The 27,634-nt window shown below is 40.9% G+C and overlaps 1 protein-coding gene across 2 annotated transcripts in view; it reads left to right on the top strand.

Annotated features, from left to right (window-relative positions):
• slc25a22a (solute carrier family 25 member 22a) overlaps window positions 1-25,165 on the top strand; it is a 28,224-nt gene extending 3,059 nt beyond the window's left edge. The window contains exons 2-12 of one of the 2 annotated variants that reach the window (XM_053641405.1): window positions 7,710-7,733; window positions 11,475-11,618; window positions 11,754-11,879; window positions 11,996-12,051; window positions 12,224-12,314; window positions 13,129-13,186; window positions 15,705-15,765; window positions 18,251-18,398; window positions 18,508-18,662; window positions 19,806-19,881; window positions 22,735-25,165. In XM_053641405.1, coding sequence (XP_053497380.1) covers window positions 11,599-11,618; window positions 11,754-11,879; window positions 11,996-12,051; window positions 12,224-12,314; window positions 13,129-13,186; window positions 15,705-15,765; window positions 18,251-18,398; window positions 18,508-18,662; window positions 19,806-19,881; window positions 22,735-22,888 — 945 coding nt within the window. In that variant the 5' untranslated portion in view covers window positions 7,710-7,733; window positions 11,475-11,598 and the 3' untranslated portion in view covers window positions 22,889-25,165. The remainder of the gene's footprint in view (window positions 1-7,709; window positions 7,734-11,474; window positions 11,619-11,753; window positions 11,880-11,995; window positions 12,052-12,223; window positions 12,315-13,128; window positions 13,187-15,704; window positions 15,766-18,250; window positions 18,399-18,507; window positions 18,663-19,805; window positions 19,882-22,734) is intronic. The other variant, XM_053641404.1, reaches the window with a different exon arrangement.
• The last annotated feature ends 2,469 nt before the right edge of the window (window positions 25,166-27,634 follow it).

Genomic DNA, 27,634 nt, shown 5'->3' on the forward strand with positions numbered 1-27,634 from the left:
TTTTCAAATATAACCTTGACAAAATTGATCACGTTTTAAAGACTGTTGCACGGTTTAGCTGATTTACGAGGTTAAAAAAAAAACTCCAATAAAAAAGCTAGTCTCTCTGGCAGAACAAGATCTGCCTTGTTTATTAAACATTTTGTTTAGAAAGCGTGTAACTATATCAGAGACACAGTGCGGAGATTGTTTGCCTTTAATCTCAGTATTAACAGCAAATGCGTTTAAAGTCGTAAAAGTAATCAGAAAACAGATAACGCGTGGCAGGATATTTACAGTACAATTACCTAGGTGATGTAAAAAAATACAGGAATATTCAGTATGATGTGGGACACGGTGGCGTAGTGCTTAGCATATTTACCTCGCACCGCCAGGGTTGGGGGTTTGATTCCTGCCCTGTCTGCATGGAGATTACATGTTCCTCACCTACTCCGAAGACATGCGGCAACTCTAAATGATCTGTAGTGTGTGAATGATTGTACACTGTGATGGGTTAACACCCCATCCAGGGTGTCCCCTGCCTCATACCCCGAGTTCCCTGGGATAGGCTCCAGACTCCCTGCGACCCTGTGTAGGATAAGTGGTATGGAAAATGGAAGGATTGTCAGTATGAAATTAAAAGACAACAACATTCACACACTTTCTAGTGTAAAAAAAAAAATTCCACTGATCCCCTTACAGGTTTCGATTAATCGATTAATAACCGACGCTTAGTAGTGCCTACTCAGCGTGTCTCAAGCTCCCTTTCCAGAACCTTCACACTAACTGTTCCTCAGTTTTGGAATGAACTTCCAACCTCAATCCGGACCGCAGAATCTGTCACTATCTTCAAAACACAGCTAAAGACCCACCTCTTCCATGAACACTTAACTAACCCCTAAAACGCCAACCCCACATTATCCTAAAAAAACCAAAACAAACACCTACTCTGGCACTTTGCTTTTCTAGAACTCAATTATAAATCTTGTATGGTACAGTAGCACTTCTTGTATTGTTCTCCGCTTGATATATCGCTTTGCTTGTATTTCCTCATTTGTAAGTCGCTTCGGATAAAAGCGTCCGCTAAATGAATAAACATAAATGTTTCTTTATGACAGAACATTGACTCGAAGACTTGACAAGTGTGAACCACAATTACAGCTTTTTATTCCTTTAAAAATGTTATCAAAGTCCAAACGAGTTAAACTGTAGTATATGTAGATCTGTAACGTTGTATTTTAAACCCAATCAACTAAAGTGAGCAGCCAGTTCGACTTATAACAACAATAATAATAACATCATAATAACTATAGCTATTTTTGATAGTGCTTGATTATATGCTCTAACACTTGCAGACCCCAGGCTATATTTTATTGATGATTATTGAGAGTCACGTGCCTGTAAGCTGTGTCCATTACCTCTGACCCGATGAGACCTAGAGCTGTCAGTCGTTCCCGGATGTGACCCGTTCGCTCCGCCACTCCTGTCTCACACTCTGGATTCAGTTTGAGTGTAGGTGTACATGTAAATAGCTTGTTATTTTGAGAATTGGTTAGCTGCTTCAGGTCTATAGTGAACATACAGAATAAGGTTGTTTGTCCAGCTCGTCACATTGCTGGGGACAGAGGACATTGCCTGATATGCAGAGTTTGGTTTTCAGCAGAGATTAGCTTGAAGGCCGTTTCTCTGTTTTCCAAACCAGTGTTCCTTACTGACCGGGCGAGAGAAGCTCAGACACGAGGCTCTGGTACGAGCTGCATTCTTACTGTATTACCAAGCTAAGCAAAATAGGAAATCTACTTATTAATTGTTAAGCTTCTTTGGCAACAGTCACAACTACTGTAGCAAATAGTTTAGACAAAGGCAGAATAGTTCAATAGAATTAATAATGATACTCAGGATAAGGCTTTATTGTCATGCACAAGGTTTTAGGGTTTAAGAATCTTGTAATTGCAGACCAAAATCGAAAGTCATAAAAGAATTATTTGGTAGTGAATTGAGATCTTTTAAAACATAATGTGACGTACTCGCTGCTGGCCGATTTAGAGCCGTTGCAAGCAAAGACAGCTGACGTCAAAGTCCTGGCAAGGAAATTTTTTATTAAGAAAAAGATCAGAGCGTGACTGGTGCTACAAGGCACATCTGAAATCCGCTAACAGAAAAAGGACATAGTATTAGCTTAAATATGAGACGCACAGGTTAGCTTTAAATATGAGACGCACAGGTTAGCTTCAGACATGAGACGCACAGGCTAGCTTCAAATATGAGACGCACAGGTTAGCTTCAAATATGAGACGCACAGGCTAGCTTCAAATATGAGACGCACAGGCTAGCTTCAAATATGAGACGCACAGGCTAGCTTCAAATATGAGACGCACAGGCTAGCTTCAAATATGAGACGCACAGGCTAGCTTCAAATATGAGACGCGCAGCCTGGCTTCAAATATGAGACGCACAGCCTGGCTTCAAATATGAGACGCACAGGCTGGCTTCAAATATGAGACGCACAGGTTGGCTTCAAATATGAGACGCACAGGCTAGCTTCAGATATGAGACGCACGGCCTAGCTTCAGATATGAGACGCACGGCCTAGCTTCAGATATGAGACGCACGGCCTAGCTTCAGATATGAGACGCACGGCCTAGCTTCAGATATGAGACGCACGGGCTAGCTTCAGATATGAGACGCACGGGCTAGCTTCAGATATGAGACGCACGGGCTAGCTTCAGATATGAGACGCACGGGCTAGCTTCAGATATGAGACGCACGGGCTAGCTTCAGATATGAGACGCACAGGCTAGCTTCAAATATGAGACGCACAGGCTAGCTTTAAACATGAGACGCACAGGCTAGCTTTAAATATGAGATGTACAGGCTAGCAGGCTAGCTTTAAATATGAGGCTCGCAAGCTAGCTTCAAATATGAGGCTCACAAGCTAGCTTCAAATATGAGACTGATAGGATAGCCAGATTTAAATCAGTATGCAGGAGTTCACTGAATTAAAGTGTGCGAAATCGTAGATTCTATCATTTGGCTAAAGAGATCCTCGAGTATTTGATTTGAGGACACAAAGGAGGAATGTGGATAAGGCCAGTTTTTAACTCAGGGCCATCCTTTCTGGAGCTAATTCTCTGGTGCATGACACTCCACAGTAGTACCATATTCACGTTCACCCTAAATAATCAGGATATAGTACTGCAACTGCTTCCTGTCTCTTTGTCTCTGCCTTATTTGCACTAATGTTGAGCCTAGCTATCTGCAGCACACAGTCATTAAGTCAATCAGTGAGCTTTATCACTGATTAGCATTGGTTTGTTTTCTTGCGGTCAATGTCTTCATGGAGTTCGTGTTCCCTGAGTGAGTTAATCGTCTTTCTTTTCTGAAAGAGGTCAGAATGAGCAAATTCACTGCCAGTACAAATGCACAGAGACATCTCATGGAAATACAGTGCCCTCCACTAATATTGGCACCCTTGGTAAATATGAGCAAAGAAGCCTGTGAAAATGTGTCTTTATTGTTTAATCTTTTGTTGAAAAAAAAAAAAAGTCACAAAAATACTCTGCTCTCGTTGATGTCAAACAATTGCAAACACAACACAGGTTTATTTAAAAAAATCTTTGTTAAATATAGGTATGCAACAATTATTGGCATCCTTTTAGTCAGTACTTTGTGCTACGTCCCTTTGCCAAGATAACAGCTCTGAGTCTTCTCCTATAATGCCTGATGAGGTTGGAGAATACATGGCAAGGGATCTGAGACCGTTCCTCCATACAGAATCTCTCCAGAGCCTTCAAACATCCAGGTCCATGCTGGTGGACTCTCCTCTTCAGTTCACCCCACAGGTTTTCTATGGGTTTCAGGTCAGGGGACTGGGATGGTCATGGCAGGACCTTGATTTTGTGGTCAGTAAACCATTTCTGTGTTGATTTTGATGTATGTTTTGGATCATTGTCCTGCTGGAAGATCCAACCACGGCCCATTTGAATCTTTCTGGCAGAGGCAGTCAGGTTTTCATTTAATATCTGTTGATATTTGATAGAGTCCATGATGCCATGTATCCTAACAAAATGTCCAGGTCCTCTGGTAGAAAAACAGCCCCAAGACATTAAAGAACCACCACCATATTTAACCGTGAGGTACTTTTCCATATGGCTACCTCTCTGTGTGCACCAAAACCACCTCTGGTGTTTATTATCAAAAAGCTCTGTTTTGGTTTCATCTGACCATAGAACCCGATCCCATTTGAGGTTCCAGTAGTGTCTGGCAAACTGAAGACACTCGAGTTTGTTTTTGGATGAGAGTAGAGGCTTTTTTCTTGAAACCCTTCCAAACAACTTGTGGTGATGTAGGTGACTTCGGATTATAGTTTTGGAGACTTTCTGACCTCAGGACGCAACTAACTTCTGCAATTCTCCAGCTGTGATCCTTGGAGATTTTTTGGCCACTCGAACCGTCCTCTTCACAGTGCGTTGAGACGATATAGACACACGTCCAATTCTATTTTCAATGCTTGTGCTATTTTCTTATAGCCACTTCCCATTTTGTGATTCTCAACAACCTTTTGTCGCACATCACAGCTATATTCCTTGGTCTTACCCATTGTTATGAATGACTAAGGGAATTTGGCCTGTGTGTTACCTCATATTTATACCCCTGTGAAACAGGAAGTCATGGTTGAACAATTTCCTGTTCCTACGTGTTCCTACGTGTACTAAAAAATTTAACATATCAATGGTCAAATATATACGTCAAATATATTTTTCTCATATGGGTGCCAATAACACCTATATTTAACATATATATTGGATAAAACCATGTTGTGTTTGCAATTCTTTGATATCCATGAGAGCAAAGTATTTTTGTGAATTTTTCTTTAAAAAATAAAAGATCAAAAGGCTAAACAATAAAGACAATTTTTCACAGCCTTCTTTGCTCATATTTACCAAGGGTGCCAATATTAGTGGAGGGCATTGTAGTGAAGAACATTTTGATCCATTTGAGTGACTGACTGTTGAGTGCATCTGTTCAACACGTACAATAGGTTGCATTCGTATAATATAGGGCACAGTGTGGAATTTGAACTGTGTTTGCGTTTTGGTGTTTGTTTGTTTTTTTCTTGGTCAAATGATAAATCCATTAGCTAACCCATTAGGCAAGTAAAAGCTCCAGTGTGCTAGGCTAAAAACTGGTGGTTAATGTAATATAATAACGTATAGTGAGCTAGTTAAGTGTACGGATACAAAGGGAATGGCACGAGTATATGATTACTATCCTCTTCTATTAAGGTTTATGAAGTAGCACAGGAGTGTGTTTGCACTCCTGATAAGAGGTCAGCAAGTCTTTGGGCAATATTTTGGCTATGAGCTGTGCTATTCCGTCCTCATATCCCATGTAAAAGTACAAAAAAAAGTCAGGCTAGCTTCTTTATTTTCCCTTGATGTGTGTAACGGTGAGGTGACTGTTACTTATATAACTGAAGATTTACGTAACGGCTTTGTGCTGGAATTTTCCTGATTCTATCCTGGGCATTATGGGTGGGCGATGTGGCAAAAATATCATACCACAATATTTAAAGGTATTTCTACGATACACGATATCCATCATGATATACAGGATTCCTAATAAGCTGGCAGCAAAACAGTAACACTGTATTTAAAAGTTCACTTTTAAGTATTTGTTTGATGATGCTTTTATTTAACGTGTACACATTTTGCTCTCAAAACAGTTTCAATTCTTCATGGCATGGATTCCACAAGATGTTGGAAACGTTCCATTGAGATTCTGGTTCATGTTGACATGACTGCATCGCGCAATTCCTGCACATTTTTCATGCTGTGAATCTCCTGTTCTACCACGTCCCAAAGCTGTTCTATACTGGATTCAGATCCGGTGACTGAGAAGGCCACTGAAGAACACTGAACTCATTGTCATGTTCATATTTGAGACTACTTTCACTTTGTGACATGGTGCATTTAGCAGATGGGTAAATTGTGGACATGAAGTGATGCACATGGTCAGTAACAATGCTCAGATAGTCTGTGGCATTCAAGCAATGATTGATTTGTATTAACAGGCCAAGAAAACATTCCCCACACCGTTACACCACCTCCACCAGCCTGCACTGTTGACATGGATTCATGCTGTTCACACCAAATTCTGACTCTACCATCTGTGTGTTTCAGCAGAAATCGAGATTCGTTAGACCAGGCTATGTTTTTCCAGTCTTCTGTCCGGTTTTGGTGAGCCTGTGCCTACTGCAGCCTCAGCTTTCTGTTCTTGGCCGACAGGAGTGGAACCCGACGTGGTCTTCTGCTGTTGTAGTCCATCTGAGTCAAGGTTCGACGTGTTGTGCATTCTGGGATGCTTTTCTGCTCACCACAATTCTACAGAGTGATTATCTGAGTTACTGTAGCCTTTCTGTAAGCTCAAACCAGTCTGATCATTCTACATTGACCTCTCTCATCAACAAGGTGTTTCTGTCTTCAGAACTGCTGCTCACTGGATGATTTTTCTGTATCGCACCATTCTGAGTAAACTCTAGAGACTGTTGTGAGTGAAAATCCCAGGAGATCAGCAGTTATAGAAATACACAAACCAGCCCGTCTGGCACCAACAATCGTACCACGGTCAAAATCGCTGAGATCACTACTGCAGCTGAAACCATGACAACAAAAAAAGGCGAGAGAGAGAAAATGATGAGAAGAATTCCCACTTGCACAGTTCACACCGTTTCTTCTTGGTGCTATATCGTGCACAAAGGCGATTTTTGATTTTATTGAATCTTTTAACTGTTCACTTTGTTTCACTCTTATCTCACGCGCTGATACACTGTAATGACGGTAACCGTGTAAGTACCTTGCAAAGGGAAGATGTCAGCCAAACAATAAATGAATAGAATCATTTTAAAAGCTATTACTGCAACACATGGTCATTTCTGAACAGTAAACAGTGTAGTATAGAAAACAAACAAAACATGATTAGTGTTTAGCCATAATGAATTGCTAAAATGGCAGGTTTTAGATCAAAGCCTGTGACTGAGAATAATACGATTGTGAGGAATTACAACAATATAGAAGATTTATATAAAGAAAGAAATTAAAGACGAGGAAAAAACACAGAAATCACCACAAATAGCCTACACCTGTTGATTGTTATAAAGTAGCAAAGGCTTCATCGAAGAGATACGTCCTGAGACGGGTTTTAAACATGCTCGCAGAGGTTCGAGGATCTAATAAACATCGGGTGCTCCGTTCCACAACTTTGTGATCTCCTTGACCCTTTAAGGACTATCAAGAAGTAGCTGGTTGTTAGATCTAAGAGATCTCTGGGAGTGGTGGAAAACAATAAGCTCAGAAATATAGCCTTCTGATTGTTCTTGTATTAATCATCATTCTTGCTGCAGAATGAACGGTTTTAGCTGAAATAACTGCAATCAGGTGATTATGTGATCATAACGGGGGACAGTCCTAATACGAGCATGTACTTTGTAAATGTGCAGTGCGTACGGTACGGATAGTCAAAGTTCAGAAGTTTCTTAACTGTTTCAAAGTTCAACACACACACACCCACACACTCTCCTGTCTCACTCCAAGGTTGATTTCATTCTAAAGTTGCGTATTTGCTACCTGTATTATCTCAGACCCACGTGTCTGTCATTTTTCTCTCTCCGTGGGACTGTGTTGAAGAGTGTCTGAGTTAATTAAAGTCTGTTTTTTTTTTTCTTTCTACAGTTGCTGAACCAATTTCAATCTCTGGTAGGTTTTATTCTTTGCATTCACTTTTTCAATTGAAGTTTTTTTTTTTCTTTTTCACGAGTAGGAGCTCACACACACACACACACACACATACACACACACATACACACACACTTGTGGGCAGTTCTGTTGCGTAACGTTTGAGCTGTCATGTTTGTGCAGTGCTCTGCTCACTTGCCAACACTGACCTTATTTTCATGCTAACAGTCAGGTCGTGTGCGCTGATACAGTAGCACATCGTCATGTCCTCTTGAGACTGGAATTGGAAATGTAGAAATGTATTGTGCCGTTGAATTTTACCATCGTGAGCTGGATGTTGCTGGAGTTTAACAAAGAACTCCGTGTGTTCTTCTTGGTTCTCTATTAGTCCTTCACGTTGGCTGCTACGTAATTATTTCACTGCACTGCTGAATTCTCAACTCTGATTGGTCAGAAGATGTTCATTAATTCTCCATAATGTCCATTAATGCACATGTCCTAATACGTCATCATTTCTGTTATAAGAGGTACTCGTGGCAGATATGGTGCAGTAATCTATGCGTAATAATAAATGAATTCATAAACATGTTGTTGTTTAGCAAATAAAAACGTATCATCACGGATAAGCTGGAGACTTCTAACGTTTTTGGAAGGAGTCTCCAGTGTCAGCACTTTGTAACAGTCAGAGCTAAAGCGCTTCCTTTAAGTTTTCCCACCATGTGAGAGTCTTCAAGACGGGATTTTGCATTTTGCTGCTTCTCAGTTACAAACCACTTTTTTTTTTGTCTTATAAACTTCGAGAGAGAAAATAGAGAGGCTGGTTAATAAGCGATAAGCGATGACCGGAACTCACTTATTCAAACATTCCACGACATGTAACATGTAGCTATAAATGGATAAAAACACAACGTTTTGTGTACGCTGCATGAGACAGGACACATGTTGTTGATTGTTTTCCTAACATCATGGCCAGAAGTCTCAGAAGTCTATCTATCTATCTGTCTGTCTGTCTGGAAATAAAGTTGCAAAAGATTAAGCAGGAAAATCGTCACTGATTTGTTGTTACATGTGTTGTAGTACAAGCTTTTATTCAAGTATGATGGTGGAGACTGTAAGCATGGAGGGAGAATGACTGAACACTAAAGTACAAGAAAGAATTTGTTCAGAGGTTCAAGGTAGGCAAGAATAGAAGAATGGAGAGATAAGAGAAAGGTAAAGACTGGGTCAAAGGACAAGGTGAAAGGAAGAGTTCAAGAGGAGATGAGCAAGAGTGGCACTAGAGTCAGCATATTCCGCTCTCAGGAAACATGTTCAGGAAAGAATAGAGAGCACTGAAATGAATGCGAGAGAGAGAGTGAGAGTGAGGGAGAGAGAGAGAGAGAGAGAGAGAGAGAGAGTACAAGATGTGATGACCATGAGAGATTGGAAGGAAACGGAAATATGACTTAGCATAAATGGTAACAGGAAAGCTGGAGGAGTGTATGAAAGTGTTTAGAGGGAGAGAAAGAGAGAGGAAGGAAAAGGAGAGAGGGGCGGAGATGGAGGGTAAAATGATTGGTTGCATGGAGGGGTGGAGAGACAGCCAGAGTAAAACACCTTCCAAATCCTTAGTTTCACATCTGATCAGCATTAGAGCCAGAGATTTATGTGGTTCGCTGCCAAGTTACACTTTTACTGGGCATTCAGCTACACTGTGTGAAACTTCGCAATCTTCCAGAATAAAACTCCAGAAGCTTCCAGACTAAAACTTTAGAATCTTCCAGACTAAAACTCAGAATCTTCCAGACTAAAACTCAGAATCTTCCAGAATAAAACTTCAGAATCTTCCAGACTAAAACTGGAATCTTTCAGAATAAAACTCCAGAAGCTTCCAGACTGAACATGTGGAATCTTACAGAATAAAACTGGAATCTTACAGAATAAAACTCAAAATCTTACAGAATAAAACTCCAGAACCTTCCAAACTAAAACTGTAATCTTACAGAATAAAACTCTAGAATCTTAGAGAATAAAACTCTAGAATCTTACAGAATAAAACTCTAGAATCTTACAGAATAAAACTGGAATCTTACAGAATAAAACTGGAATCTTACAGAATAAAACTCTAGAATCTTACAGAATGAAACTGGAATCTTACAGAATAAAACTCTAGAATCTTACAGAATAAAACTCTAGAATCTTACAGAATAAAACTGGAATCTTACAGAATAAAACTCCAGAATCTTACAGAATAAAACTGGAATCTTAAAGAATAAAACTCCAGAATCTTACAGAATAAAACTCCAGAATCTTACAGAATAAAACTCTAGAATCTTACAGAATAAAACTCTAGAATCTTACAGAATAAAACTGGAATCTTACAGAATAAAACTGGAATCTTACAGAATAAAACTCTAGAATCTTACAGAATGAAACTGGAATCTTACAGAATAAAACTCTAGAATCTTACAGAATAAAACTCTAGAATCTTACAGAATAAAACTGGAATCTTACAGAATAAAACTCCAGAATCTTACAGAATAAAACTGGAATCTTAAAGAATAAAACTCCAGAATCTTACAGAATAAAACTCCAGAACCTTCCAAACTAAAACTGGAATCTTACAGAATAAAACTCCAGAATCTTACAGAATAAAACTCTAGAATCTTACAGAATAAAACTGGAATCTTACAGAATAGAACTCTAGAATCTTACAGAATAAATCTCCAGAATCTTACAAAATACAACTCTGAAATCTTCCCGGATAAACTTTCGGAATTTTACAGAACAAAACTTTGGAATCTTATAAAATAAATTTTACACACTAAAACTCCGTAATTTTGCAGAATAAATTCTTGAGAATCTCCTAAATAAATCCTCAGAATCTGCTGTTGCTTGTACATCATCTCTTTTTCTTACATAGGTGCTCGGTCACGGTCCCCTCTATTATACTGACAGGGTCAGAAGCTCCGTGGGTTTCTTGGTTCCTAGTTTTCTCATGTGTCAGTGTATTGTCAAGCTGGTAACCCATACAGAATGGTGTGGATCTAATCGAAGGTCGGGACATGTGAAGTGGGGCTTACCTCTCGTCAGTATAACTTTAGAAACACAACGTGCCCGTTACGTAGACGGTGCACTGGTGCACTGTGCTCTTAGGGACGATACACACAGTTCTGTAGTTAGCTCGTAGTTTCAACCTCTACTGAAGTTTCAAACAGCAACAGAGGCAGAGAAAGTCAGTGATCACTTGACTTGTGTCTTAGAGACACTCATAGGAATAATGTCTCAAATTAATAGGATATAGAGGACATTTAACTTAATCGCTTAGAGATGTTGCCAATAAACTAAAAGGTTATGATAATACAGTGCAAAAGATTGAGAAGGGCATAAGGGGCTCTGGTAAAAATATATTTTTATTATTACAGTTATCATGCAATCCGGCAGAGATCTGAATGGTCTCCAGTGAAAGACAATAGCTAAAATCACTGTGCTTGGTAGGTATGCTGAGTGTGTGTGTGTGTGTGTGTGTGTGTGTGTGTGTGCTGGCTTGTATGTCTGGTTAGCCTTGGGAACTATTCAGGACTTCCACTATAACAGCCAGACAGAGAGAGAGAGAGAGAGAGAGAGAGAGAGAGAGAGGGAGAGTGATGAGTGAAAAAAGAAAGGAAAAGAGCAAAGGCAGCCAACAATGAACTATTCCTAGACACATGCATCGAGGTGGTATCTAAGAATATTATGTTCTTGCCGGGTTTAAACCCCAGTCTGTCTGTGTGTCTTTCTTAGGTACCACTGGTCAATGTGAATGAGCGCACACACACACGCTGAATCCCTACCGACTAAACAAGAACACTGAAATACGTACAAAAAACCTCTCTGACACACATTAAAGAGGCGCTGGCCGACATAAATGGCGGACAAACAGATCAGGTAAGCGTGCGTCCTATCCTTCCCATTGAATGTGACTGAATTATAGATACAGATGATATCTTCAGCCCTTTCGTTAGACCCTTCTTGCTCTGGCCTTGTCTTCTGTCTCATTTCTTGATTAATTCCTTCTACCAGTTTGCCTGCCAAGTTAATAAATGGGGGTATCGCTGGCCTGATTGGTGTCACCTGTGTGTTTCCCATCGACTTGGCCAAGACCCGCTTACAGAACCAGCAGAATGGCTCTCGCGTCTACACCAGCATGTACGTACGGACACAGCCACAAACGATGAACGTAGTGTCTTCACATTCTCCATTCCCTATTGATATTTCCTGTGTCTGTGCGTCTCTGAGTGCTTTTGGTTGATTTCTGTTTACAGGTCCGATTGCCTTATCAAAACCATTCGCTCAGAAGGATACTTTGGGATGTACAGAGGTGGGTGTTCAGTCCCAAATCAGGAGTCACAGATTTAGGTTTGCAGCCGCATTCCACTCTGCATTTTAACAATTTAGTTGTGATTAAGCAGGTTTGTACGAGGTTTTGGCATATTTATTTGTGCATTTATGCGTATGATGATGTCAGCGTCTTCCCCCTGTGGTGTGTTCAGGTGCTGCTGTGAACTTAACTCTTGTTACTCCGGAGAAAGCCATAAAGCTGGCTGCCAATGATTTCTTTAGGCAACATCTCTCCAAGGACGGGTGAGACACACACACACACACACACACACACACACACACAAACACCCCGTTGTGACACACACTAGTAGCCTCGGTTGCAGTTGCACAAATGCACGCATGCACAAAAGAAAGAAGTGTGTGTGTGTGTGTCAGAAGAACACAGTCATCCTTCATGCACACAGGCCTGCCGTTGCTGCTATACATGCCTACACGGTAGAACATCTGGAATCACTTGCTTATAAAGGATGGTGTGTTATTACACAGCGTGGGCTGCTATTGTATGTCAAACATTAATATTAAACACAGGCTGTTCACCAACACTACCCAAAAGTCTCTGTTCAAATGACAGACCGCTCGACCTTCACTGACCGAGTCGCACGTTGGCGCATATCTCCATAGTGACCAGAAACGGGGCCAGTAAATTATTGACTTGACACAATGTGAATTATTAATTCAGGACTGCACTTGTACTAGTGAGTGTGTGTGTGTGTGTGTGTGTGTGTGTGTGTGTGTGTTTTCAATTTGTGTGCATGAGCCAATGAGTATGTGTATTATCTGAATACAATATATAAGACATTTAGTACAGTACGATATACCGTAATAGTGCTGTGGCACGTCCGTCGTACGATACCATATATCGAATTCCTGTTGGATAACTTGAACATTTGAATGCGTACATATTATAAATAAAAATGGCATTACTGTTGGAGCAATGCAATTCATAGGGTTTATTTCACGGAAGTGTCCTTTAGATATAACGTAACCGGAGCTTGCTGGAACGTGGGCTTTTATCTCACTCATTCTCACGTGCTCATTTATCCTCTGTGTGTTTCAGGCAGAAGCTCACACTTATTAGAGAAATGCTGGCAGGCTGTGGTGCAGGCACATGTCAGGTCAGTTCACACACACACACACACACACACACACACACACACACACGTGCTTTCGATTATTCATTTATTTTAAGATCCCTGTGCACGAACAGCTAATTTCATCCTCTCTCTTTGACTCGCACTTCTGCCTCTGAGAAAGCACTTTTAGCCGTATACTCGTCATTTCAGCTCTGTGAGCTTTACCTTTTATGGTGTTTTGTGGGCGTCACTAAATTCAAATCAGCTGTGCTGGGCAAGCACCTGGTAATTTACGGGCGATTGGCATGAACATACTGTATACATGTGAGTACGAAGAAATTTCAGAGGCTGCGTCTGAAATCGTTCACTGTGACAGTACGGAATGCACAGCCGATGAAACAGTACGTACTAATCAGTATGTGTGTGTATTACGACTTCAACCCCGGACGTACTACATCCGCCATGTTAGCATTGTCATGTGACCTTCGATGTCATCTTAAACACAAAAATCTTAAACAAGTTGATAATGATATTGTTTTTATTGGTCATGTATATATTAGAGCACAGTGAAGTTCTTTTCTTCGCATACCCCAGCATGTCAGGAAGTTGGGGTCAGAGCGCAGGGTCGGTCATGATACAGCGCCCCCTGGAGCAGAGAGGGTTAAGGGCCTTGCTCAAGGGCCCAACAGTGGCAGCTTGGCAGTACCCCGACCTTCCGATCAGTAACCCAGAGCCTTAAACGCTAGTGGCTAAGCCACCACTGTTAACAATTTATTCGGGTATTGTTAAACAAGTCCTGTTTATCCAAGGTTTAATACTTAAAAATAGCTGACGCTGTCTTCTGCGTTTTTGTTTTTTTTCTGAGCTTGTACGCACCAGTCCCGTTGCATCACGGGATTGTTTGACTCGCATAATGTGCATCGGTTGCGTACTGCAAAATCTCACTGGAAGCAGTACGCCATCTGGGTATTTCTCGCCTACCATTTCTCGCATACTGAGAATTCAGTCATACTACCCCTCTGGCGTACTGCTTTTCGCCTGCTATATAGTAGGTAAGTATGAATTTCTGAAAGTTCTTGGAAATTTTTTTTGATTGGTTTAGCGTATTAAACGTATTTATACACAACTTTACTCAAAGATTGATAAATGAGGCCCGGTCTTTCTACCTGAAGTCCCCGAGCCATAGATGTCATATAACTGCGGATTATATAACTGAGCATTATATGACTCGCACCTCCGGGGTTGGGGGTTCGAATCCTGTGTGCTCGGAGTTTGCATGTTCTCCCTGTGCTTCGGGGGTTTCCTTCAGGTACTCCGGTTTCCTCCCCAGTCCAAAGACATGCGCTGTAGGCTGATTAGCATTTCCAAATTGTCCGTAGTGTGTGAATGAGTGTGTGATTGGTTGGCACCCTGCCTTGTTCCTCGAGTCCTCTGGGAGAGGCTCCTGGCGACCCTGTGTAGGACAAGCGGTATGAAAAATGGATGGATGGATGGATGGATGGATGGATGGATGAAGTACTCATGTCGTCTTAAGTCTTTCTTTCTGATGAGCTCATCTGACAGTCCAGTCCAACAGAACTGGATTCCTCATTAGTAAATAGGACTGGAGCTACACTGGACTAAACGACGTGATTACAACACTAGACATCATGTGGATTAAGTTGTATTGACCACACAGGCTTTCCGACACTTCCAAATCCATTTTACCCGTAATCCCGTCAACACGTACGAGCGTCCAGGGTGAGAGGTGAGACGAAAGGAAAGGACCATGCTTAGTTATAAACAGTCTTCCATTTGAAATGATCCTAAATTGCCATTTATCTCCAAGATAGAGTTTCAGCATCTGCCTGAGTGCAGGCTCTGTGCACAGAATTGGCTCTTTTCCTGTTAGTGATTGCGATAGTTAGACATGCTCTCGTATGGCGTTAATCTCGGACCCGGTACATATCCGATTAACATACTTTGTGATCTTGACAGGGGGGAAAAAATTACATGGAAAATCTTCATGTTAGCTTTTTTATAGCCTGCTGAAATGAGGAGATAAACAACCATGCCAGATGTGAAAGAGCTGCTCAGGAGATACTAGTGCAGAGTACAATGGTCTTAATTACAGATGGAAGTGTGTACATGTTAATCCCATGGCAACCACATCCTGTCATCTCCTCAGGAGAAAACGAGTCTTACTGTATGTAGCCCAATAGGGGATTAGTAATTGACCTTTATTCTGCATGTGGAAACCGTTATCAGTGCCATATTGGTCTGGCTACACCCACTTCACTCCAGAACACTCCGATCGAATATTAGCTTTTGAATATTAACAGATAATTACCATCAGCATTTCCTGTTTCTCGTTTTACTGAGCAACTTCACAGGCAGGACCTCATGCCCGCGATGCTTTAATGACGTCAAAGGGACTAATCGGGACACAGAAATATTAATCGTTGGATTGTCAGATTATATTGTGTCCAGATAGAAAGCTTGTTAGAGTTGTCTTTTTTTTTTTTTTAATGTTCTCGCCATGACAAAAGTTTCTTTATCTGTCTTTACCTGTGACTTGCAGGTCATTGTTACAACACCTATGGAGATGCTGAAAATCCAGCTGCAGGATGCAGGAAGAATTGGTGAGGGATACAATACAATACAATACAACACAACACAACACAACACAACACAACTTTATTGGCAACCAAAGTTGAAATTTCTCATTGACACCAGCAATATAAAAAAAGAAAGAAAACGTACAATACAGCGCAAATGTTAAAACCAGTAACATAACATAACCATAAATACAAAGGAAATTAAGAGCCAGAGCCATATCTCCCTGCAGTTCTCACCTGGATTCTCACTGAAGCTAAGCAGGGTTGAGCCTGGCTAGTACCTGCATGGGAGACTTCCTGGGGAAAAACTAAGGTTGCTGCTGGAAGTGGTATTAGTGAGGCCAGCAGGGGGCGCTCACCCTGTGGTCTGTGTGGGTCCTAATGCCCCAGTATAGTGACTGGGACACTATACTATAAAAACAGCACTGTCTTGTGGCTGAGATGTTAAACCGACGTCCTGACTCTCTGTGGTCATTATAAATCCCAGGACACTTATCGTAAAAGACTAGGGGTATAACCCCAGTGCCCTGGTGAAATTCCCCCCATTGGCCCATCTCTATCATGGCCCCCTAATAATAAGCCTGAATTGGCTACATCACTCTCTCCGCTCCACTAATAGCTGGTGTGTGGTGGACGTTGTAGTGCACTATGGCTGCCGTCACAATCATCCAGGAGACCCCCCCCCCCACTATGTAAAGGGATTTGAGTGTCTACAAAAGAGCTATATAAATATAACTGTAACTATCTAACAACTTAAAGATATTTGAACCTCAATATTATGATTAATATATCCAATGATCATTTGTAAGTATTCTTTTTTTTTTTGCCCTATGCATTACATAGCGTCTTTCGGAAGGCAGTAGAAGAAACTGTTAAAACGTGGGACGAGTAGTATCTTTTAAGATGTACAGTACAACTCGTCTAGCTTGCTCTGTGGCCTGCCAGAGATTTTGCTGGCTGTACTAGTAACTCTTGCCAGAGTATATCACTGAGTATATTATTGGCCCCAGAGGAATATTGACCCTTATTCCTTTATCCACCAAGCTTGAGTGCTGAGAATGATGTTTGTGCAAGAATCTGAGGCTACACTAGGCATAGGCTTGCTGAAACAGGGCAGGTGAAAATCAGAAAAACATCGTCTGGTGTTTTTTTTTAACCCGATCGTCAGCTCCTTTTTTTTTTTTTGTGAGCCTGTCACTCTCCTCAGATCCCTGTTCTTGACTTACAGGAGTGGATGTTTGCTGTGAACATTAACTAAAGCTCTTGACCTGCGTCTGCGTGATTTGATGCATTGTGCCGCTGCCACATGACTGGTACAGGTCTTCTATTAAAGTGTGTGTATACAGTATATGCTACAAAGTAAGGAAAGTATTTGATCATCTGCAATCACACAGAAACCAAGGGGTTTGCCTCACACCTCTCGCCCTGTGTGTGCGGAGTTCGCATGTTCTTCCCGTGCTGCGGGGGTTTCCTCCGGGTACTCCGGTTTCCTCCCCCAGTCCAAAGACATGCATGGTAGGCTGATTGGCGTGTCCAAAGTGTCCGTAGTGTATGAATGTGTGTGAATGTGTATGTGATTGTTCCCTGTGATGGATTGGCGCCTCGTCCAGGGTGTACCCCGCCTTGTGCCCCATGCTCCCTGGGATAGGATCCAGATTCCCCGTGACCATGTAGGATAAGCGGTATAGAAAATGGATGGATGGATGGAACAAGTCACAAATGTATGTAAACTCTGATTGAAATCAGAGCTCACATATTTAAGTAAAATCATATTTATGCTCTCAGACCTCACACTAAAACCGTCTTTAGGAACAGAGTGCCTCAGTGGTGCCTCACTGATGAATAAGTGCCGCTTAGAGTCGAGGTCCGGGAATAAGGCCGAAACAAACACTCAAGTGTGGAGACGGAAAAGAAAATTAGGAGAGGGCCAGAGTCAACGGTCCATTATAAAACACTGCCCTCAAGTGGCCAACATCATATATAGCTCGTAAAAAAACCCAACTTGCCGTAAAGCGTATAATTATAATAAATGCAATATATCAGGGTGTATGTAATGTATCTAGAGATTGTTAGAAATCTAATGCCGATGTTACATATCATAATGGATAGAGTGAATCATTTCTAATGTTTTTTTCCAGACGTGACTCATCGTCTAAGTTAGTCTGAATTTCTGAATCCTGGTTCTGGAGTAGCATCGACCTGCACATTTTGGCGATTTCCCTCATCCTGGTTAAGCTTGTGAATTAGCTGAATCAGGCGAATTGGGAGCATGGAAACCACCGAACGGTGCAGGAAACACATGAGAGATAAATGAGAAATAAATGAAAATGTCCAAGTAATAGGCATTTATGGATTTAAATGGATTATGTGTGTTTGAAAAGCATCAAAATGGAGCCAGGACTGGAAAAGACTAGTATGTTTGGGCTAAAATATTTTCAGTCAGTGCTAGCTTTGGTGATTCTTGTGTCTCTGTGTGTGTGTGTGTGTGTGTATGTGTCTACATGCATAGCTGCTCAGAGGAAGCTGATGCCACAAGCCGTGTCTCCTGGTGGCTCCGTGGAGGTGAAGAGCCAGACTGCGATGCAGCTCACACGACAGTTGCTGAGAGAAAAAGGCATTGCTGGACTCTATAAAGGGTTGGGAGCCACTCTACTCAGGTACTCAAAACACACACACACACACACACACGGCAAGTTTTTTTTCTCTGTTTCTGATTCATTCCCTCATTGTTCATCTCTCTCTCTCTCTCTCTCTCTCTCTCTGCAGGGACGTTCCTTTCTCCATCATCTACTTTCCTCTATTTGCTAATCTGAATAATTTGGGGAAGAGGGGAAAGGACGGTCCTGCCCCCTTCTACGTCTCCTTCGTATCGGGCTGTATCGCCGGCAGTACGGCTGCTGTAGCAGTCAACCCTGTAGACGGTGAGTGCCAGAAAGTGAGATTCAGACCTAGAGATTCAAATAAAGATTTCCTGCTCTCGGATACACTCCATCTGACCCCTAAAAGATTGTTCGGTTAGTTCTTCCGAGGGAACAGGGAACGATTCTTACGTGTATAACGCTACGACGTAGACTTCCTTTCCGAACCGGTTCGAACACAGGGTCAGTTTTTGCTTTTTCAGAAAAAGTCGAGCCGCTTTAGAAAGCTAGCGCCGTTAACCGTCCATCGAATCCTTGTGCGTAGGACAGGCCAGGTATTGACGTCTCTAGGAGAGAGTAGCACAGGGATGACATTTAGAGTGAAGGAGCAGCCAGGAACACAATTACAGCCAACAAACCACTTATCGATTGAATCATTAGTGTGTCCACACAGAGTGCTTTCACAAACCGTGGCAAAAGCTAAACGCCGTTTTGTTCAAGGTTTGTTATTTTTTCAATGGTGAGGCAAGGGTATTGAGGGTATTAGTGTTTCAGCTGAGGATACACGTACAGAATGTCTTGCGCTCATACAAACTGCATGATTACTAGAGAAATGATATGACCCTCTATGTGTGATATGTGATTTCAAGCAAATTTTTCATTAAAGGGGTCATGATCTTTTGACATAAAAGAGGTCATTGTAGTATAAAAACATCCTGTACGTTTCAGAACTCCAAATGTCCTCGTTAGTCCAATAAAAAACAGCTTTTGTTGAACCCTAGTGTCATATTTCCTCTCAGTATGACATCATAGTGCGATGAAAGACCGCCTCTGCAGAAGAAGATCGACGCCTACTTCTACATCATTGCCTCTTTAGCCCCGCCCACCATCATTGCCTCTTTAGACCCGCCCACGAAGACGTTGTGCAGTGCCGAGTTGTGGAAAATCACAGTCTTTGCGTTGCCTTCCTCGTGATCCTAACACTAGGAAACGTTATTTTTACCGAAGTTCCAGATCGCGTCAGTAAGACACCGTTCATATCTTCGCTTCATTTTACTGCGGGTTTGTTTTTTTCTGGACCACCTTCTGGTTCAGGATAAAGGTACAGGTTATCTAGAGGTCTAATGCAACATTACATGCAACACTGAATAGTCTGTATGTATGTGTGTGTGTGTGTGTGTGTGTGTGTTTTGTTTTGCAATACAGTGATAAAAACCAGGCTGCAGTCGCTAACACGTGGCAGTCAGGAGGACACATACAGCGGCGTGACTGACTGCATCAGGTGACTTCAATCTCTCTTTGTTCTCATTGGCTACTCAGAGTGATGTCCGACTCGCGTATATCGTCAGGCGAAGGTCAGAATTGATCCGTCGGTTTCTGTTATCTGATGATATACGAGTGGGCAGTTCTTACACTGGTTTTGTTCCAGCATTTGTTAACATTATTTCCAAATGAGCACCATTTCAAAATTTTTTGCCCAAGCGAGTGGTTCTCCGACGTGTCCTCGGGGTGCTCATGTTTTTGCTAACAACTCACACGTGGACAGAGGGGGAAAAAAAATGTTGTCCATTTGGGGGCCCTGAGGACTCGTTTGAGAGTTATTAGTATAAATGATAAAGATTAGTGATGAAATGCGATATTTGGGAACTGCAAGTCAGATCAGAAATAAAATACTAACAGTACTGTTCTGCATAGGACTGAATCCCCTTAGCCAGATCTTCTATATTAAAGTTATGAATGACGATTCAAGAGCAGGACCACCATCACCGACCTTCTCAACATGTATTGTATGATATCAGACTTGGAGAATTGTGGCTGTCTTATTATAAACGAGCAAATTAAGCCATGTATGAGACATACAGCTAGAAATTCCCGGGAATCCTCCAATCAAATGTTAGATTTTCTTCATATATACTGTACACTACGTATATAGCCAAAAATATGTAGACACCTGATCATCACAGCAATATGTGCTCCCATTCCAGCTTTAGTCCCCACTTTGCTGCTATAATAACCTCCACGATTCTAGGAAGGCTTTCCATTAGATTTTGGAGCGTGGATGTGGGGATTTGTGTTCATTCAGGTACAAGAGTATTAATGAGATCAGGTACTGATGTTTCGTGTGGAGGTCTGTTCCAGTTCATCCCAAAGGTGTTCAGTGGGGTTAAGGTCCAAGCTCAACCTTGGCAAACCATGTCTTCATGGAGCTCGCTTTGTGCACAGGAGCATCGTCAGGCTGGAACACGTTCGGGCCTCTTAGTTCCAGTGAAGGGAAACTGTAATTCTGCAGCGTCCAAAGACATTCTAGATCATTTTGTGCTTCCAGCTTTGCTGTTGAACAGTTTGGGGAAGAACCACATATGGGTGTGATGGTCAGGTGTCCACAAACTTTTGGCCGTATGACGTATGCATTAAGAAGAAGAAAAGGAGAAATCTGGCTTGTTACAGTGAGTAAGAAAAGAAAGAATCTCATCAGTGTCTGAGAAAAAAACAAACAATTAAAACAATATTTAATATGAAGACCTGAAAACTCCTCACAGGTCACAAAGCATTCTCCTTGCTCCAGGATTAGGGGAGGGTGTCCTAGATTAGATATGAAACATCCACAAGCAATGGCATTCAAGCCATGTGTATTACACATATTTCGGTAATAATAATAATAAAAGCTGCAAGCAGCAATTTTAGGGGCCAAGCACCGAGACTTGCCGTGAGCCGCACATTCACAGACGCACTACAATTTTTCCCAAGCGATCACAGGAAAGAAGAGTCCTAACTTTAGGCAAAAAGGATTCAAGAATGATTTGTAATTTCACCTCATGATGTGTGTGTTTTGACCACAGACAGAGGTGGAATTCTCTGACTGTAGGAGGAAAGGTCCAGATGGACTCCTGTGGTGTTAGTTGCTACTTTGACCTGAGGTCATGATTGCTACTGCTCTGACCTGAATTTTTTCTTCTTCTTGCAAATTAAAAACATCTTTTTCCCCCCCCCTCATCATTCTCGGGCCTTTTTCCCCACTTTATCCAAGTTTAGACATGTCTCAAGATGATGTGAGGCAGATTTGGTGAAGATTGGACAAAATTTGGAGGAGGAGTAGCGTAAAAAGCGGTTAGACGTAACCATTTTTGGCATGCTATTGTAACTTTTGACCAGTAGGTGGTGCTGGCATGAAATTTGCTGCATACCCTTTGGAGCGTTCAAAATTCTTTTGTGAACTTTTGTGAGGCTTACTCTGAAGATGACGTGAGCCAGATTTGGTCATGATTGGACAAAATTTGTAAGAGGAGTAGCGAAAAAACAAAAACTTTTGACAAAATCCAAGATGGCGGAAAATCTAATGAGGTGGAAATGATTGTCATAGGGTGTGTTGAACTCACCTCGACCCAGGGAGTCCTGGGATGCCTTTTAAATTTTTGGCCAGGGTTCAAAAGTTATGACCATAAACATGCTTCCAAATTGGGCCCAAATTTGACCAGATGGTGACGCTAGTGCGTTGGTCAGAATGTTCCTTAGACCCTCCGCAATCAACGTACCAAATTTCACAACTGTTTACCGGATGGTTCTATGGGCCATAGACGACCCTAGCCAGAAGAAGAAGCAGCAGAAGAATAAGAAGAAAAGGTAGAATAACAATAGGGTGCTTACTCACCTTTGGTGCTTGGCCTCCTTATAAGAAAAGGTTTACTAATACTAATAGCAATAATAATAATAATAATAATAATAGCAAATTAAATTGATTCAGTGAATCAGTTTAAACTCTATAGCCTAAAAAAACCAACCGCGCACTATTTTACATCTCTTTCTAAAAATTTCCTCATTCAGATAACCTAGACTACTTAAAACCACGTGATGCTTTTTGTATAAACTAGGCATGATATCTGCCTACTGCAAAAGCACACAGTGCAGCTCAACAGCGGCGTTTCTAGAACAATCTCATCTACGCTACGGTACAATAAACCTGGTATTAATAATATCACATTTCATTTATGCTCACATGTGCTAGCTGTATCATGTTTTTACCATCACTAGGAGCTGTGGTAATTACTGTAGTCACCAGGCAGAGGTTCTCTGATTGTATAGATGCATCAGATCTATGTCTAATGTCCCTCCTACTCCACTGTCTTGTCCACTACAGCAAGATTCTGCGTAAAGAAGGTCCCTCTGCCTTCCTGAAAGGCGCGTACTGCCGCGCTCTCGTCATCGCGCCGCTCTTCGGGATCGCTCAGGTCGTCTACTTCCTGGGTGTCGGTGAATTTATCCTCAGCTTTTTACCCAAGCGGAACAATTAAGCAATCAGTTCTGCTTTCTGCCTTCCCATCTACACTGCACCAGTTAAGACCTCTTCCCTACTGCCTCCGCCTCAACCGAACGTGTTGCCTGGAGGGGTTTTTATTTGTTGTCTGTTCGTTTTGTATCGTTGTGTTGATTTTATTGGAACGTACTGTATGTTTCGTCCGGGATGAATGTGACAATCAAATGGTGATGAGAAGAGATTTTATTTTGCCAAATTCCCAAATTCTGACGGGCGCCTGTGAGTCCTCAGCTGAAGCACGGGTCGTGAAATACGGTTTATGGAGAGTCTCAACTCAAATTGGGATTTTATAAACTTAAACAGTGATTTTAATAACGTATGGGGTGGGGGTGGGAGTGGGGGTGGGGGGGGCACTTTAATGAATTGCTTCCCATTATTGTGATATGAATTCTCACAAGCCTGGAATGTTTTATTTGGCCTTGAATGACCTTGAGACATAATTCATTTGTGAAGGTTTTGTGTGTGTGTGTGTGTGTGTGTGTGTATGATGCGATAGCCGTTTACAGTCTCAGACTGACTGCAGGTCTGAGTAAACACACACACACACACACACACACACACACACACACACACACACACACACACACACTGCTGCTGAGCTTTGAGTCTGATGAGTGCAGATGACTCATATCAGCTAGAGCCATCTCACACTACAGCTTTTCCATCTGTGCAGAGACGGTCCATTATGCGCTACGTCACGGAGAGCAGTTCTGTTTGAATAACCCGAACGCGTGCTACGGCTTTGTCATGAAGAGCTATGAGTAGCAGTTTCCAGTTGGACTCGTTAGTCAGTAATCCTACTCCGCTTACCAGCTCCCCGCTGGCTAGAGCGAGCCCTTGCACCGAGAACCGTCACAGAAAACTGAATTATTGTCATTGACTTCGTACATATTCCGAGAGTAACCACAGCAACCACATCAGGGCTGATTATAGTTATTGATATTTTTGAGAAAATTTGCTCAGGCGGTTTTCTTTTTCGCCTAGTAATCCTTGCGCTAAATTTAAAAAAAAAAAAAAAAAGAGGAGTAAAAAAAAATTCCCCGAAAGCACAAACACTGCCTGTGTGTAATCACAGATCCTGCTTGGATTGGCAGCAGACTTGCTCTCATGAGCTGGTGTTTAAAGTCTTATTACAGTAGCTGGCTGCTAGCGGGCTTTTGAGTAAAGGAGAACGGCAGTTAAAAGGCGTTGCGTGCTGAGCCGTCCCTTTTTATAAAAGAGTACCAATCTGTTCTTTGTAGTGTTAGTTATTGTTAGCGTAATTAGAGCACATCGAACTGAATCCCATTTCACTTCTCCTACAGTACAGGCTTTTAACGCTGTAGCGTTATCTTGAGTTCTTTTACCACACAAACCAGATCCAAAGCAATCACATAATTATCCTTTATGAGTAGAGAATATCTGGAGATTCCTGGACCAACTGCCATGCAGAATACGCTGTCTTAAAAACCGACAAAATGACTGAAGCGACTCTGGATACAGCACGCTGCCATTTTAGGATGGTCTTTGTCTTTTTGAACCAGTGAAAGCTTGATGAAGTTCGTTAACGTAGTATTTTTTTCTTTCTCGTATCTCAGCCCCCTCCTGCTATGCATTGCGTGCACACGGTGAGTTGTACTGGCTCTTATTGGCTAGCGAGAGATGAAGGTGACTTTGAAGAGTGATAGCTAATCATATGATGTCTTTTCAATGCTGTGTAGTGAAAGGGCAAAAGCACATGCTGAGTGATGTTTCAAAAATATTCTGTCTTATCTGCTGGGAGCGAAATCATATTTATCGAGATTCCTTACTATATATATATATATATATATATACACAATACACACACGTATATATTATTATATATTATATATTTGTATTAGTTGTTTTATTGTCTGTATTAAGTGTTTAATGAATATGTGCAGATTATATTTTTGATTTTGTTGTGTACATGGTAGCTTATTTTGCACACTTCCCTACCCCCTTCCTCATGCTCTCTTTAAAAAAAAATTTTTTTTTAACGGTATTTGAATCCAGGAGCGTTAGATCTGAAAGGCCGCCCCATGTGAAACTGGAACAGTTGGTGCATTTCTCACTGTCCAGATGAAGTACAGACTTTCCAAACAGAAAGAGTTCTGCTGTTGGCTAGAATAAGTGCTGATGAAATCGGAACAGCGTTCGAATGTTTGTGCAGCTGTTAGTCTGAGCTCTCGAGCTGTCTCACTATATATGTGTGTATATCTATCTCTCTCTCTCTCTCTCTCTATATATATATATATATATATATGTATATATCTCAATATCTATATCTATATATCTATATATCTATATATATATACACACACTTTCGTATGTTCTAGATTCATTACACATAAAGTGAAATATTTCAAGTCTTTTTTTGTTCTAAACTCGGTGATCACGCTTACAGAGCACGGAAATCAAAAATCCAGTATCTGTATTATAAATTCTTTATTGTAGTATTTTGAGATTCTGGATTTTTGATTTCCGTGAGCTGTAAGCCGTAATCATTGAGATTAGAACGAAAAAAAGGCTTGAAATATTTCACTTTATGTGTAACGAATCTAGAACATATGAAAGTTCCACTTTTTGAATTAAATTACGGAAAAAATGAACCTTTCCAACGATATTCACATTTTTTGAGATGCACCTGTGTGTATATATATATATATATATATATATATATATATATATGCAAGGATGATAGGGCTGGGTGATGACAATAATATCATATCACGATACTTGAGGGCATTTCTACGATACACGATGCGCATCAGGATACATCATTTAGCTGCTGTCAAACTGTCTGCACAACGAAAATAAACGAAATAACATTAAGCTTTGACAATATTTTTCTTTAATACCTGCAAAGACAAACAAGATTAAGATTAAAAAAAGTCAAATCAGAGGCATCCATTCCGGAACATTTCATTTATAATGATTAAAAACGTAAGAAAAAATCAAATAAACATCACCATACCAACGATATCTCAGAAAAGTGTATCACGTAATCATTCATCACGATATCGATGATATATCGATATATCGCCCAGCCCTAAACGATGACCATTCGTAGGCTTTTTCATGACGCTCTCTTGCAGAGAGAGAGAGAGCGAGAGAGAGAGAGAGAGAGAGAGAGAGAGAGAGAGAGTTTTATGACTACGAAACAAACCTGGACCAAATCCCTACTCAATAGACCAATGCTCCTGAGACCTGCTGCCTGCCTCCTTCTCTGTAGATGAGCTGTTTAGCATTAGCATTAGCACACCCGACAGGAAAAAGCCATTTAAGCGGAGCTCTTTACTCTTTACAGTGAATTGGAAACTGGGAAGCTGAAAGCGTTTTATGTGAATCTGGTTCACTGCCTGCTGGTACTGATGAACCCTTTAGACAAGAATAGTTCGAGTTATTTAATACCACCATGCAGTTATTTATTTACACTAGAGTTTTTGGGTCAGACAGCTGCAATAGTCGGGACAGCAGAAGATTGTTTACATGGTTCGCCTTCTTATTGCGCCGTGTCGGCGGTTTCTTTGCAGTCTGTTGCTTTACTCCTTTCTTGTGAACATGTTCAGTCTCAATTGAAAAGCTTCGTGAATGTGTCTCAGTGACCCTCTGACCTTGTTCTCCATGTTTGCCTTGTGCTCCTTCGAATTCTTCTTCCGGCTCGCTTGTGTTATCGTTTGCTCTTTTCCAGCACATTCCAAATGCTCTTTTGTGATATTTGATTCTTTGCATAACTGTGATTATTATTATTATTATTATTATTATTATTTCTTCCATTAATTTGTGTTTCAATTCTTAATGTCATGTGATTACTGATGTTTTAATTCCAGATTGTAAAAAGAGATTTTTTTTTTTAAATCTTTGTAGTAACTGTGATGATGTCTGATTGTTTTTTTTTTTTTTTTATCAGTTGTGAACTGATGGTGAAGTGAAACTTAATAGTATATCCTGTGGGGTTGTGTATGGCGGGTGTGGCGTGTGCGTTTACGTTTGCGTGTATGTGACTGTCGCTTATTGTGATGTTAAATTTTTATATTTGTCCTTCACTTTCCCTCACTGACTCTCCGATCTGTCCTGCATTCCCTCTCGTCCTGGACGGAGACGTATAGCAGATGGAGGGCTAAACACCAAAAAAAAAAAAAGTTTATTTACAATCACAAAGAAGCAAAAAAAAAAGCACAAAGAATGATCAGGCACAAGCTTTACACTTGCGTACACACGCTCACTCACACACACACACACACAGAGACATACAAGTAACCTCTTATTAACGTATAGTACACTACAGTTAAAAACCTCTGATATAGTCCATATAATGTTTAATAAATTAGTAAATTACTGTAGTGTTAATATATCTAAATTAGATCTAATTTGTGCTTTTTTTTTTTTTTTTAAATAGTCGCACAATTGTATAGACTATAAATGATGTATTGCGGTCCATGATGTATTTTAAACCTAATAATAAGGAATCCAGAGAATAGACCTTTGAATATTATTACCAAATGTTAAAGATTCCCATTTAGTCTAGTAGTTTAGATGTTAGTTGTTTAAGAGTTGAATACATATGATGTGAGTACATTCTGACCAGCTTACTTATATGCAATAATAATAATAATAATGATGATGATAATAATAATAAAGAGACGCTATGAACAGGAGGAGTAACCTGTCGGATATCTGCAGCTCTAGTGTGTAATGCAGCTTTTGCTGATTGCGTTGC

Source organism: Ictalurus furcatus, chromosome 14 (assembly GCF_023375685.1).
Source record: "Ictalurus furcatus strain D&B chromosome 14, Billie_1.0, whole genome shotgun sequence".
In the NCBI taxonomy this organism is placed as follows: domain Eukaryota; kingdom Metazoa; phylum Chordata; class Actinopteri; order Siluriformes; family Ictaluridae; genus Ictalurus; species Ictalurus furcatus.